This window comes from Electrona antarctica (assembly GCF_951216825.1).
Source record: "Electrona antarctica genome assembly, chromosome: 14".
NCBI classification, from domain to species: Eukaryota; Metazoa; Chordata; class Actinopteri; order Myctophiformes; family Myctophidae; genus Electrona; species Electrona antarctica.
In genome coordinates, this window is record NC_136795.1 from 7,397,353 (window position 1) to 7,412,352 (window position 15,000).

General features: G+C 46.0%; 1 protein-coding gene across 1 annotated transcript in view; it reads right to left on the reverse strand.

Annotated features, from left to right (window-relative positions):
• caskin1 (CASK interacting protein 1) overlaps positions 1-15,000 on the reverse strand; it is a 165,119-nt gene that overhangs the window by 7,342 nt on the left and 142,777 nt on the right. The window contains 6 exon segments of the mRNA XM_079521656.1: positions 2,082-3,166; positions 3,357-3,503; positions 4,103-4,241; positions 6,937-7,038; positions 11,548-11,658; positions 14,783-14,895. Of these exon segments, the coding sequence (XP_079377782.1) occupies positions 2,082-3,166; positions 3,357-3,503; positions 4,103-4,241; positions 6,937-7,038; positions 11,548-11,658; positions 14,783-14,895 (1,697 nt within the window).

The window sequence follows — 15,000 nt, forward strand, 5'->3', positions numbered from 1 at the left end:
CCTGATGGAGGGGAAAGGAACTGGTTGGAATAACGTGTTCCTTCCATGCGCTACGTCCAACCAGGGAAACTCTCCCCTGTCAGGTGTAAAGGAGCAACTTGGACACTCAGGCATTAAGGAAGCATGAGTTCAAGTCTGTTGCTCTCCCCATGTCCTCCATATATGGGGACTAGGTTGGCGGAGGGTGTGTAGAGCCCAGGATCACATTAGATAATTGACACAGGGGTGAAAAATGGGTTACAAAATCGTGGGATAAATTTAAAAAAAAATATATATATATTATAGTCAGTGGTGGGGGAAAAGGTACTCACATGTTTTACTAATATTATAGTCAGTGGTGAGGGGGAAAAGTACTCATATGTTTTACTAATATTATAGTCAGTGGTGAGGGGGAAAAGTACTCATATGTTTTACTAATATTATAGTCAGTGGTGAGGGGGAAAAGTACTCATATGTTTTACTAATATTATAGTCAGTGGTGAGGGGGAAAAGTACTCATATGTTTTACTAATATTATAGTCAGTGGTGAGGGGGGAAAGTACTCACATGTTTTACTAATATTATAGTCAGTGGTGAGGGGGAAAAGTACTCATGTTTTACTAATATTATAGTCAGTGGTGAGGGGGAAAAGTACTCATATGTTTTACTAATATTATAGTCAGTGGTGGGGGAAAAGTACTCATATGTTTTACTAATATTATAGTCAGTGGTGAGGGGGAAAAGTACTCATGTTTTACTAATATTATAGTCAGTGGTGAGGGGGAAAAGTACTCATATGTTTTACTAATATTATAGTCAGTGGTGAGGGGGAAAAGTACTCATGTTTTACTAATATTATAGTCAGTGGTGAGGGGGAAAAGTACTCATGTTTTACTAATATTATAGTCAGTGGTGAGGGGGAAAAGTACTCATGTTTTACTAATATTATAGTCAGTGGTGAGGGGGAAAAGTACTCACATGTTTTACTAATATTATAGTCAGTGGTGAGGGGGAAAAGTACTCATATGTTTTACTAATATTATAGTCAGTGGTGAGGGGGAAAAGTACTCATGTTTTACTAATATTATAGTCAGTGGTGAGGGGGAAAAGTACTCATGTTTTACTAATATTATAGTCAGTGGTGAGGGGGAAAAGTACTCATGTTTTACTAATATTATAGTCAGTAGTGAGGGGGAAAAGTACTCATGTTTTACTAATATTATAGTCAGTGGTGAGGGGGAAAAGTACTCATGTTTTACTAATATTATAGTCAGTGGTGAGGGGGAAAAGTACTCATAAGTTTTACTAATATTATAGTCAGTGGTGAGGGGGAAAAGTACTCATATTTTTTACTAATATTATAGTCAGTGGTGAGGGGGAAAAGTACTGTTTTACTTATGTCAAAGTATCATACTGTAACGTAGAACTACCATGTTACGAGTAAATTCAAAATGCACTTACGTAAAGGTTTTCAAATGTATACAAATCTTTTGAGAATAGCAGATCTACAAGCTCACAATGCGTCGCGATGTGACGCATTGTGAGCTTGTAGATCGGCTATTTTCAAATGGCCGAAACGTATATAGTGCTAAAGTGGTTAATGTATGTTTTGGAATAATAAGCAAAATCTACTAAGTAACTAGTAAATAAAGTGTTCAAATAATTGTAGTGGAGTAAATTGCATGTAGTGGAGTAGAAGTAAAAGTATTGGAAATTGTAATTACTCAAGTAAAGTACAAATACCTCAAAATTGTAATATGTACATTACTTAACTAAAATAAATAAATTAACTTAATTTTCGTTAACAGCACTAAATAAACACTAGAAAAGGAAAAGAAAAACGATAACTAACTGAAACTATATTGTGTGTTTACAAAACTAGCTGAAACGAACTGAAATGATAGACAAATTGCCCTTAGTTTATAATTTTTTTGTCAAGTTAGTTATAAACTTAATCTGTAACTGAATGTTCTTTTTTTTTAAATGCTATCTTTTCTTGAGTTAAAGTCAAAACCAACTAAAACTAAAGTATAATGAAAAATCCCAAACTGTTCTAACCTGACGGTGAAGGCGGCGGCGGCGGCGCGCGCGTTGGCGTGCACGTTGGCCTCCGTCAGGTTGGAGGTGGAGGAGGAGATGGCCGAGCTGGAGCGCTTGGGCGGCGGCGGGGGCGGGCCCTTCTTCTTCTGGCGCAGGGCGAAGGACTGCGACTGGCTGCGGTTGACGTTCTTGTCCTGGCTGCGCACCGAGTGGCTGCGGCTGACGCGGTGCGTCACCGTGGCGTACTTCCCTCCTCCTCCTCCTCCTCCCGCTCCGCCGGTGCCTGTGGGCGTCCCCTGACCCCTGCCCATCGTCGCCGCCCCGCTTATTACTCCTCCGCCCCCCGTCCGCCTCTCTCCTCCGTCGTCGGCCTCTCCGTCAGACACAGCGTAGCGGTTCAGGCTGTGGGCGCGCTTCTGCTGTAGACACTCCCCGTTGCCGCCCTCCTCCTCTTCCTCCTCCAGCTCAGCCTCTGGAGGGAGGCAGAGGAGAGGCACGGCCACCTGGCCTTGGGGCTGGGGGACCTCCCTGACCTCCGCTGCCTGTGGCTGGTGGTGGGGTTGGTGGTGCTGGGGATGCGGCGGTGGCTGCGGCTGAGAGAGCTGGGCGGCAGGCGGTGCCCCGCGTTGCGTCGGGGACTGCGGGGGGTGCAAGCTGCGCGGGGACTGGGGTCTCTCGCCCTGCTGCTGCTGCGCGAGCTGCGGCGGCGGTTTGGGCTTGGGCTGGGGAGAGCTCGAAGAAGCAGGGGCGCTCTGGACCGAGCAGGCTGAGGAGGCCGAGGAGGTCCTGGATTTGGTGGGCGTGTGGGGCGGTGTGTAGGGAGGCGCCGGCTGGGAGTGCGAGTGACGGAGTTTGCCTTGAGAGGAGACAGTGGTGGCGCGGTGGGAGGAGGCGCTGCCCTGGCAACTCTGCTGTCTCATGGTCCGCGCCTCCTTCTTGGGAGGTGGTCCTAGCCCCCCACCACCACCACCACCACCACCACCACCACCACATCCACCCCCACCCCCACCCCCACTCATCACCTCGTCGTGGTCCTTGCTCAGGCTGCGGGTTCGCTGGCCTTTCGCCTCCGGGCCCGACTGGTTCACAGCATTCTCAGTGCTCAACTCGGTTTCTTGGAAAGTGTTCATCTTAGGAGACATGACCTCTGGAGTGAGATGACAGACAGACAGAGAATAGAGTGAGAGGAGCTTTATCCCATGGAGGCAGGCATACTGTGAGTCCATTCCTGCAGACAGTTCTAATTTCATGCCACCATTACAAGCATCTTTTCAATCATTACACTACTATCCTATTATTACATTTCAAATTGTTATCTTCCCAGCGTGGTCTCTCACCGTCGTGCGGCGGGCTGTCCATGGACATGACGTCCTGCTGCTGTGTGATTGGTGGAGGCTTCTTCCTGGGGGACCCCCGTCCGTCTGTGGTGCCGCGCTGCATCTCGGCCAGGCGCTTCACGGCGAGCATCAGCTTCTTCTGGTGGCCTATGTAGTCATTGGTTAGACCAGTCATTAGTCCTACAACCTATCTCAAACCCTCACCCTAACCCTAACCTCTCACCTAAACCTAACCTTAACCCTCTCCCAACCCTTAACGCACCCCTCACCAACATTAATAATAAAACCTTATATATTTTTTAAATGAAGCAACACTGCCCATCAAAGTTGGCATTGTGACTTTATATGTGAATTGTCTATTATTGTCTATTGTCAATTGCTTGCATGAGAGGGGGAGAGGTGGTGGAGTTTGAGACCCTCAGTTTGAGGGTCCAATGGAGTTGAGAGGTTTTGTCCGAAGCACCTTTTAATACTTTTCATTGGTTCAATATGTTTTGTAACCAACACACAGACGTAAAAGGGTGTTCAATAGTGTTGATTCATGGACAAACAAATCTAAAACCTAAAATGTCTGCCCGACAGCGACGATTATACGTCGCTTTTAGTCACATGTGGGTGCAACATTAACATTTTAGACACAGACACAGACGCACACACACACACGCACATGTCCCAGGTGCACGCACGCACGCCCAGAGAAAGGGACAGACAGGTCCGTAGTGTCATACAGTAGGTGTCTGTCTCACCCAGTTTGGTGATGCCTATCTCCTGCAGGTCTTCCCAGGTGATGTCTGTGATGAAGTCGATGTTCTCATAACCATTCTGCACCAGCACCTGGTGGTACTGACTCAGACCAATGGCAGACAGCCACTCTCCCAGGTTGGCCTGTGGGGACGACAGAGGTGGGGAAGGAAGACATGCAGCCATTAGGCCAGTCATACAAAGACATTCTGCCAAGACAAACGTTTGAATAAAGACTATAGGGCCTTTGTAAGCACCTAAGACACCTGGCAAACTAATTCAGCCATTCGACTCCTGCTGTTGCTATATAAACATAACAGTCTCACTGCAAGACAACCCACATCGTAATTAGTATACAGAAGACACTCTTGAGGAAGGTCCAGAGGGTCTGTCAATTTGAATAAAAAGTAATGCTGCTGAGCAAGAGCAAGAGTGTGTGGGATTTTTAGTCGTGAAATACTTTTTTTCTTGATTGCTTCAGTTGTCACTGTGCCGCGCACCTGCATCTGAACGAAGAGGATGTGTACATATTTCCTTTGCATAAATTAGGAAGCAGTGAAACACACTTTCTCACTCCCAATTTCTGCTGCTTCCATCGATTGCTCAGATATTTTGCAACCATAATTGCTGCTGTTGACCATTCCTGCATTTCAGCGTCCACCTTCCGGAGGGAAATGATTGTGTTCGCCCCTTGTCTTGTCTTGTCTTGTCTTGTCTTGTCTTGTCTTGTCTTGTCTTGTCTTGTCTTGTCTTGTCTTGTCTTGTCTTGTCTTGTCTTGTCTTGTCTTGTCTTGTCTTGTCTTGTCTTGTCTTGTCTTGTCTTGTCTTGTCTTGTCTTGTCTTGTCTTGTCTTGTCTTGTCTTGTCTTGTCTTGTTTCTGTGTCTGTTCACAGCCAGTCTTGGAAACTATACTATACTTCTTGTTCACGCTGCCAGTAGGCCAACCAACATTGATATTTTTCAAGTCGGTCAATGACAAAATATGTCATTTTTGTGAATTGATAACCTCTGAACCACTGTCCCTCTAAGTTACTGAGTGAACACGCATCCACGAGGCTATTGAGTAAAACTAGCCAAGCCAGCAGATTCCAGGGTATGGGTCGGGATCTGCTACTAGCCAATTCAGTTCAGACTGTAACACCCTACACCTGGTAGGGTGGGTGTTTGGTATCAATCAGAAGGTGTTACTCCTCTTCTACTATACCATAGCATCTGCATCTTGTGGTATGGCACCGTAGTCTTGTTTGGCAGCCTTAGAATACAGCTGAAAGCCCAGATTACCTGGCTATTACAAAGAGCCATGCACATCATGGGAATCAGGCAGCAAACTAACTCTTAAAAATATGTAACCAATAACAAACTATTCTCTTTTGTCATATAACAACTGGGTATTTTACTGTTGAGCAGTCAATATTGAGCAATTAAAAATAATGTAGCACATCTGCAATGTTATAGGTTAGATGCTTAATCATATATCAGTCACCTATTTAAACAAGCGCTTTGACAACAGATCTGGCTCAATCAGAGGACCTCGCTGTGTGTGAAAGGCTCTGTGAGAAGATATAGCGCCGATAAAAGTCCTTGCCGACGCCTTCCCGACCGTTTCTGAATATCAAGCAGGGTTGATATTTGGCTCTGTCGCCGACTGACATCGTACAGTATGAAATGGGTTGCGATCGCGTCCAGAGAAGTCCTGTATTACAGCCAATGAGAGCACAGGACAGCTGTGCTCTGTCTGTCTGTCTGTTAAATAGTCTATAAAACCAACGCATTTCACTTGAATAATGTTGATAAAAGCGCATCGGAATCAACAGTGCAGAGCAAACTTTTGGACCTCGTGCGCTGTGTGTGTGTGTATGTGTGTGTGTGTGTGCGCTCGCGCACGTAGGCTATAGGCTATCACAAACATTTCGCCCTGTGTAGCCTGGCTATTCCTGTATGTGTGGCGTGCACGCAGAGAGAGAGAGAGAGAGAGAGAGAGAGAGAGAGAGAGAGAGAGAGATGCGTCCAGCATCCTGTGTCGGCCTCGCGCTTCTATCACGGTATCCTGCACGTGCGTGAGATGTCAAAATGAATTGGAATAAAAAACAAATGATGTAGCCTATATGTATCGGGTCTGGATCGCATCTTGGTGAACTCTTGCAGTGTGTGATGCCCAGTAGGCGACCAATCGTTTAGTGTGAAAGCCACAACGATATAATGACAGACGATTTAAAAAAAAGACTCCTGCAGAGATCTGATGACTCGCCAACAACTTTAAAACTCCTACAGTGTGTAGGGGCCATTAATCCATTTTGACCTGAGATCAGATTCTAAAAATGTCTTCTACATCCTGACAGTTTTCTGAAAAAGCTGTTTCTATGTCAGTCGTTCTTCGATTTTTCAAAAATAGCAGACCTGTAGATCTGCTATTTTTCAATAGCTAAAGCATAACATAATGCTAACACCAAAAGGGGTTCCCGCCCAAAATGGGTTAAGCAGAGAAAGCAGACCTGTATGAGCGTACCTGTGTGCCAGTGCAGGTGCTTTCCACGTTGGGGGTTTTGGCTACTGGAAGCTTTCGGCGGGAGATCGGGGATAGGTCCGGCGTATCACAGCCAAACACTAGCAGAACGATGCCAGCAGTGTTGGCGGCGTATCACGTATGAGTTCTGTACAATGACGCTCAAATAAACCATGAACCAATTTAAACCCGAGGCCGATTCTAAAAACACCTTCTAAATACTAACCCTAACTTTTCCTGAAAAAGGTTTTCTAATAATTAGAAAACTGTGCGTGCGTGCGTGCGTGCGTGCCTGTGTGCGTGCCTGCGTGCGTGCCTGCGTGCTTGCCCACTCACAGGTTTCTGGTCTGGCAGCCATTCAGTAACACTCATCTTGTTGATCTCGTTGCTCATCTTCTTCCTGTGGCCTGGCTTGGTCACCCCAATGGCTGTGAGATCCTATACACACACACACACACACACACACACACACACACACACACACACACACACACACACACACACACACACACACACACACACACACACACACACACACACACACACACACACACACACACACACACACACACACACACACACACATGAGATACAACTACAAAGTCAGGTACTGACGCAAATACATCATACTTCCATCCAAAGAAGCCCAAATTCTTTGGACTCCAGAGGATGCATATCATGTGTACATACACTACACTATACACACACAGCATATCATGTGTACACACACACACACACACACACACACACACACACACACACACACACACACACACACACCACACACACACACACACACACACACACACACACACACACACACATAGACAGAGAAAGAAATAAAACGTGCAACAGAAAAAAAGTGTGGTGGTCTGATGGCAGCCTATACCAACAGAACAGAAAGGAGAGCTGGTGTAAAGTAAGCAGGCGATGCATGTCAGCAGCAGTCAATAACAATCATTCTGCTCATCTAGATCAGGGGTTCTCAACCCGTGGGTCGCGACCCCTCGGGGGGTCGCCAAATTATTTTAGGGGGTCCCCAAATTATTATTTTTTTTGTTTTTTTTAATCACGATTTTTCAAAAATAGCAGACCTACAAGCTCGTAGCGCGCCACTCGGTGGCGCGCTATGAGCTTGTAGATCTGCTATTTTTAAATAGCTAAATTATAACAATGCTTAAAACACCAAAAGGGGTTCCCGCCCAAAATGGTTTAAGGTTATTGTAGCAGTCAATTTATATTGGGGGTCGGGAGGGGGCGGGGCGGGGGTCCCGAGACGTTGCCAAAGCATTTTCGGGGGTCCCCGGCCAAAAACGTTGAGAACCCCTGATCTAGATCAGTGGTCTCAACCCCACATGATATATATTATTTTTGTTAGGGGGGGAGGGGAGGGGCTGCAGATGACAGTGACAATTGAAGACCTTTTAATTACCTAAAAAAACGACAAAAATAAGAAAGAAAGAAGGAAAAGAAAAAAGACCATTACTGCAACAAAAGTAATCAACAAACTATACTATAAAAAAACTGGTCAAACATTGGCCAAAATACAGTAGTCAAATAATATTTAGGTAAGAAATGTGAAAATAGCAACGCTACTTTCACAATATTTATCTGTGGAACCGAGTCAAACTAAATGTAATGCCTCAACTCCTACAATTCCAAGTACTTGTCTTGGGGGGGGGGTCCCTACCAGTTCAACATTTTGGGGGGTCGCCTGAAAAGGTTGAGAACAAATGTAGCACTTTCCACTGGTGTTCATTAAGAAATTGGAGCTCTTTCAGCTTATGAAAATTGAGATCATCATTAGGGTTATCAGAAACTCTGGTGGACACACTTTTACAAACACACAAGAACACTCGCCAACACAACAAGTCGTCACATACTGGCGTCACTGGGGTACCCGTTTGCAACGTTCAGGGTAGTCCGAGTCATGTGACTGATGAAGGAATGCAGACGGGAAAAACAAGGTGGTTGTTGCCATTGAAAAACATTCAAAACACGTTCAAAGCAAGTCAAAACAAGGCAGGCAGTGCCGTTGTAGTTTCAAACTGCTGGAGTTGGAATAGGTTACTGTATCATACGTCCTCATCAACATGGGACACCAAAAGGTTATCCTCGACATCCGCATTAGATGGATGTCCTTCCTTGACCAGGCGGCAACCGTATGAAGCATTGGGATTGGGAGAATGTTACAAAAGTGGCCAGATGTATTCATTTAATTAATTCCGGCCCATAGAACTGGCAGGCGAATGCAAAGGCTCAACTTATGTAACTTAGATAGCATTGTCTATGTAGACAATTAGATATTCCACTGTTATGTTCTTAGCTTACATATGATTCATGATAACTAGTCTTTATGCATATGATGTATCGCCTTTTTTTTGTTCTTGCTTAATGTAAATCGCTCTGGATTAAGAGCGTCTGCTAAATGCCTAAATTGTAAATTGTAAATTTAACTAAACTGACACAAACATAACAGGGGTTGAGGCCTCTAACATACCTCGGATGACATAGAGTAAGTGATATAGAGCGTCGCAGTCCCGCCCCCTTTCATGACGACGCCAGGCCCAGGAAATGAATCACAATGCATTTTTAATAACAAATAATTACATAGAAGAAAAACAACAAAAAAAGTGTTGTAACCTGCCTGTTCTTTTCTCCTTTCTAATTCGTTTGTTGTCCTGATTTGTCACGACAAGAGTTGGCTTTGTCCGCGGCGTAAACGTCTTTAAATAAATACTTTCTGAAATGTCTATGAGGAAAATGAACGGAGAATCATTTCCTGGGCCCTGGTAGGGGGCGGGACTGCGACGCTCTATTGTAGCTGTTATTGTTGTGCATATTAGTGTCTCCCTCTCTCTAAACCCACCCGGTGGAGGCAGATGGCTGCCCACCCAGATGGCTGCCCACCCAGATGGCTGCCCACCCAGAGAGGTTCTGCTCAAGGTTTCTTCCCGTCAGACGGTAGTTGTTCTTTTCCACCGTCGCCAAGCCATTGCTCATGGGGGAATCTCTGCGTCTCTCAAAGTGGGCGCCGTGACTCAAGTCCAGGGTGCTGCAGAATACTTAGACCCTCTATAGTTGAGTGCATGTGTTTGGTCCGACTAGTCATTGGTCCGAAACACGACAACCCACCTCAAACCCTAACCTAACCATAACCGCAAGCACGGGAGCAGGCGCTAGTCCGAGGTGCGGACGCATGTCGAACCAATGCTCCGTCGGACCATAGTATGCCTCCCCTATAGTTAATAAAACGGACCTGAGTTTACTTGGTGTGTTACTTTTAATCTACACCAAAAATAGGGGTAAAGGGTTACATATTTATGTAACGTAATATGACATAAAGGGAGGTCCTTGAGGCACGTCCCACTGGGAGGAGACCCCGGGGCAGACCAAGGCGCAGTTGGAGGAAACACATCGACTCACTGGCCTTGGAACGTCTCGGGATCCCCCAGGAGGAAGTCACTAATGTTGCTCTGGAGAGGGAATTCTGGAACACTCTGCTTACCCGACTACGGATAAGCGGTTGAAGATGGATGGAATATGACATAAATGTAATGTGAAGTAACAGTGTAATTCATTGTGGATTGTGGATGAAACAGTTGTTTACAGGGGCTGAGCCAAATAAGTTTAAGGACCACTGCTGTAGAGTATTGTCTTCACCTGCTCTAGTTCTAAAGTGTATTGTAGACAATTTGTTGTAATTTTGCACTGTAAAAATAAAATTGATTGATGAATTGATTGAATTCATGCGATTTGTCAGTTGTCAAAATTCAAACCCTTAAGCCTGTGCCCTGTGCCTTATTTATGATTTATAAGTTATTATATGAGGGCTATTTTACAGTTGTTCTATTTCCCCAAACACGGTGTCACTTATGTGGACTGCAGGATGTACCGGTATTTATAGATCCAGGCGTACTGTGATGTTGAGCTGAAAATGGGTCGCTATAAAAGTTAGTTTATTTACTATTTTGATCTTAGTTTAGTTTTTGACAGTAGTTAGATGGTCAAGTGACAGAACACAGTAATGGACAGGTGTAAGCGATAGGTAAAGGACAGGAACATTGTGATGCTTCCTTGTATCCCATTCAGGCCTGACGTCGAAAAAAAAAAAAAAAAGTTTTCTAAATCATGACAATTTTCTAAAGATTTGAGGCACATTTTAACGATTTTTCAAAAATAGCAGACCTACAAGTTCATAGCGCGCCACTCGGTGGCGCGCTATGAGCTTGTAGATCTGCTATTTTTCAATAGCTAAAGTTTAACGTAACGCTTAAAACACCAAAAGGGGTTCCCGCCCCCAGAATGGGATAATTATTGATTGTAATTACTGTTGCATGTAAATCACCCATCAGTCTTAGATCAAATGGTCAGGCTGTGATGTTACACGGTATGCATTGTCTTTGGCCTTTATTGATTTTAATTTGGCAGCCAGTCTTGAGGAGACACACTTTAGCCATAACCTCTCTTGTATTATTCAATGTCCAGATACTCTTCAACAGTCGTGCAAAATGCAAACACATGCAAAGGAAGGTCTTACATGTGTTGAAGGTGCATCCACAAGGCCACAGTATGCCATGTGTAGGCTGAGAGTGGTGATGCGTGATTGATAAGACCAGGTCCCAGCAGATGAGTGCAGGAAGGTGAGGTTTTATCAAGTGACAGGAAACAGTGTGGGTCAATACCAGGTCAGAGGTGACTGGTGAGAGGTGAAAGGACAGCACAGTTTGGGTATAGCAGTCATCGGAGGAGGGGAGGGGACTAAGGAGTCTGACGATCATCCAAACACAAGGTGTCACATGCATCTTAGAAATCATCAAGGACAGCACAATGAAGTCTGGCAGACTTATGTGTCCATTGTGGTCCTTGGAGGTGCCTGCGACCTCTCTGGGTGTGTTCTTTAAGGTTGGAACAAGGGGTTGGGGGTCAGGTTTCTCAGTGCCTTACCTCCGGGGTCATTCTGCTAATGGTGGGCAAGTCATACCCAGCGTCCGTGAAGTTTGGAGCGTAGAGCTGCAGCTGAAAGTCACTCAGCCATTGGACAACAGCCTCTGAGCTCTATACGGGAGAGAAGACAAGGGGGCATGCTGTCACCGGCTCTAGCTCTGGCTCTCATGGGCCACTTTGCCAAAGCCTGGCCTTGTGGGGATTTTTCCAGGGCTAAGAACTAAAATCTAACAAACGTTTACATGGGTTTGAGAGAGCACTGTTCGTTTACATCAAACTTTAGCACAGCTGTTCATTATAACATCCCTGGAGGCAGTTTTGGAGAATATGCCAAATTTGCCAATAATTCGCCGTTCTGTGGTAGAAACCAGGTTACAATTGAGGAAAGAGGAAAATCCTTGATTCCTTTGCCGCCAGTCCTGGCTCAGTCACTCCTGGGTAATCACAGCAAAACGTAGGTAGGTCAATATCTGTCCAATTATCTGATTGGTGGGGAAGACACTCAGTAGAGAAGAGCTTCTAATCTCCTGTTAGAGAAAGCTCTCCAGTGAGGTAAACACACTGACTAGCTTAATGAACGATAACTAGACATCACTCCTTCCACAAGTGCTGTCGTCGACACAACACACAGCAGTGTGGAGTTCCAGTTCAACTTGGCAGCAGAGCAGCGATTGCTAGGCAACCTGCTTGCTATAGCTATAGCACTCCAGGGCAGCATCCATGCTATTTTTTATAAGCAAGCTAATGAGGAGTTTAGACGATCCGTGAAGCGACATCGGATTAGTTCAGCCTTAAACACCTTCATCAACCGTGGCAGTGTGAGAATGTTGATGCCGATTTCTGTTGGTGCAACAGAGGATACACACTGATAATGTAGCGTGTAAACACTGACCCATTTTTACACTCTCTCAGACCTAAAATAGCACCCCAGATGTGACTGTGTAGGAGTTATAAAGCTCTGTCGGTAGAACTAGCACTATTACAGCACCGCTTTCTCTTTTCACCACTGAGCCCTACATGCTTTTAGTGGACATACTGTAGGTCCCCCAGGCCTCTATACTAGGTCTGCTCCTAGTATAGAGCTCACAACACAGTCCCCCAGGCCTCTATACTAGGTCTGCTCCTAGTATAGAGCTCACAACACAGTCCCCCAGGCCTCTATACTAGGTCTGCTCCTACTATAGAGCTCACAACACAGTCCCCCAGGCCTCTATACTAGGTCTGCTCCTAGTATAGAGCTCACAACACAGTCCCCCAGGCCTCTATACTAGGTCTGCTCCTACTATAGAGCTCACAACACAGTCCCCCAGGCCTCTATACTAGGTCTGCTCCTAGTATAGAGCTCACAACACAGTCCCCCAGGCCTCTATACTAGGTCTGCTCCTAGTATAGAGCTCACAACACAGTCCCCCAGGCCTCTATACTAGGTCTGCTCCTAGTATAGAGCTCACAACACAGTCCCCCAGGCCTCTATACTAGGTCTGCTCCTAGTATAGAGCTCACAACACATTATACTAGGTCTGCTCCTACTATAGAGCTCACATCACACTGCAATGAGATTTCCGCTGAACTTTTGCCCCCAGAATGGAGACTCTTGGGTTCATGTGGTGAAATACGTGTCTGTCTGTCCTCTTCATTCTGCTGACTGTCCTCTTCAATCTCCACCTCTCATTCTGTTTGATTCCTTCCCGTGTTTCTCACATTCTTCATTGCATTGTTTCTCTCTCTCTCTCTCTCTCTCTCTCTCTCTCTCTCTCTATCCTCAATCGCTTCTTCACTCTACCTTCCAACTATCCTACCCTTTTCCGTTATGCCTCTCTCAGTCCTACTTCATTCCCTTCCCACAATTGTTCTCTTTCCCTATCTATCCCAATCTGTCATTTCCACTCTTCTCCGCTCCATCCGTCTTCGCTCCTTACGTGCCATCACTGCATCTTCCATCTCTTCTTCACTTTAGCCTCTCTCTCTCTCTCTCTCTCTCTCTCTCTCTCTCTCTCTCTCTCTCTCTCTCTCCCCCTCTCCCTCTCCCTCTCTCTCTCTCTCTCTCTCTCTCTCTCTCTCTCTCTCTCTCTCTCTCCTCTCTCTCTCTCTCTCTCTCTCTCTCTCTCTCTCTCTCTCTCTCTCTCTCCCTCTCCCTCTCCCTCTCTCTCTCTCTCTCTCTCTCTCTCTCTCTCTCTCCTCCATCCTTGGGGCTGCTCTCTACCAGAGGAATAGAAGAGGAGGCGGAATGCTGAGGAATCACGACTTGAGCTAACAGATGGACACACACACACACACACACACACACACACACACACACACACACACACACACACACACACACACACACACACACACACACACACACACACACACACACACACACACACACATAAAACATGCATGCAGTAGGCCCGTGACATAACTACCACCTGCTGTTAAAATATGCTCACCGGCACGCTTGAAATTGCTCCAATCGGACAACAACATACAGTAAACTCTCAAGTGTGCAAATGCAGACCTACAACACACACACACACACACACACACACACACACAGCCTGTTTGTTATTTCAACAAGAGCTATGTTGGTATGACGCACTGTGCAGGCGTACATGTCTCAGTGATCAACATAAAACAGTTTTTCCATTTAGGTGCCTGCAAGCAAAACAAGCTGCAAAAAATTAGAAAAGAGAAGCTGCAATGAAGAGGAGTGAATAGATATGGAGAGAAGATACGACACAGAGGAGAGAAGGACAGGATTAGTCTCTCTCTCTCTCTCTCTCTCTCTCTCTCTCACACACTCACACACACACACACACACACACACACACACACACACACACACACACACACACACACACACACACACACACACACACACACACACTCACCGTGTCATGGTTGCATCCGCACGCTCGCAGCACGGACGATGCCAGGTGCGAGAGAAAGCGCTGGGGCAACATCTTGTCATGTGTGTGTATTGAGGTCGTGCGTGTTGGTGTGGATCTAAGTAGAGGCGACGGTGGACCTACATATTGTCTGGAATGATGCGGTGTGTAGTGGTAAAGGCTGCAGGTATCATCTACTGTGTGTATGTGTGTGTGTGCGTAATGGGAGAGACTGCTGGGTGTCTGTGTGTGTGTGTGTGTGACAGGGGAATTGAGGCAGAGAGAGAGGAGGGAGAACAGGAGAGAGAGGGAGGGAGGGAGAGAGAGAGAAGGTTGGTTCTGTGGGAATTTGGGGGCTGTCGTACCTTTGCTTCGCCTTGTTGCCCCTCTCCCTTCCTGGTTGCTGTGGCATCATAGGGCGGAGCTTCGTGGAGCGGGCAACCCGGTTGGCTCGGCGTGCGAGAGGGGGCGGCGGAACCTGTACGGAAAGAAAACAAGACAGAAATCCTTAGCCGACGTCAACCTTTCACCTCCGTTGATCAAAGTAACAGTCTGATTACGGGTCAATACCCCTCCCCCCCCA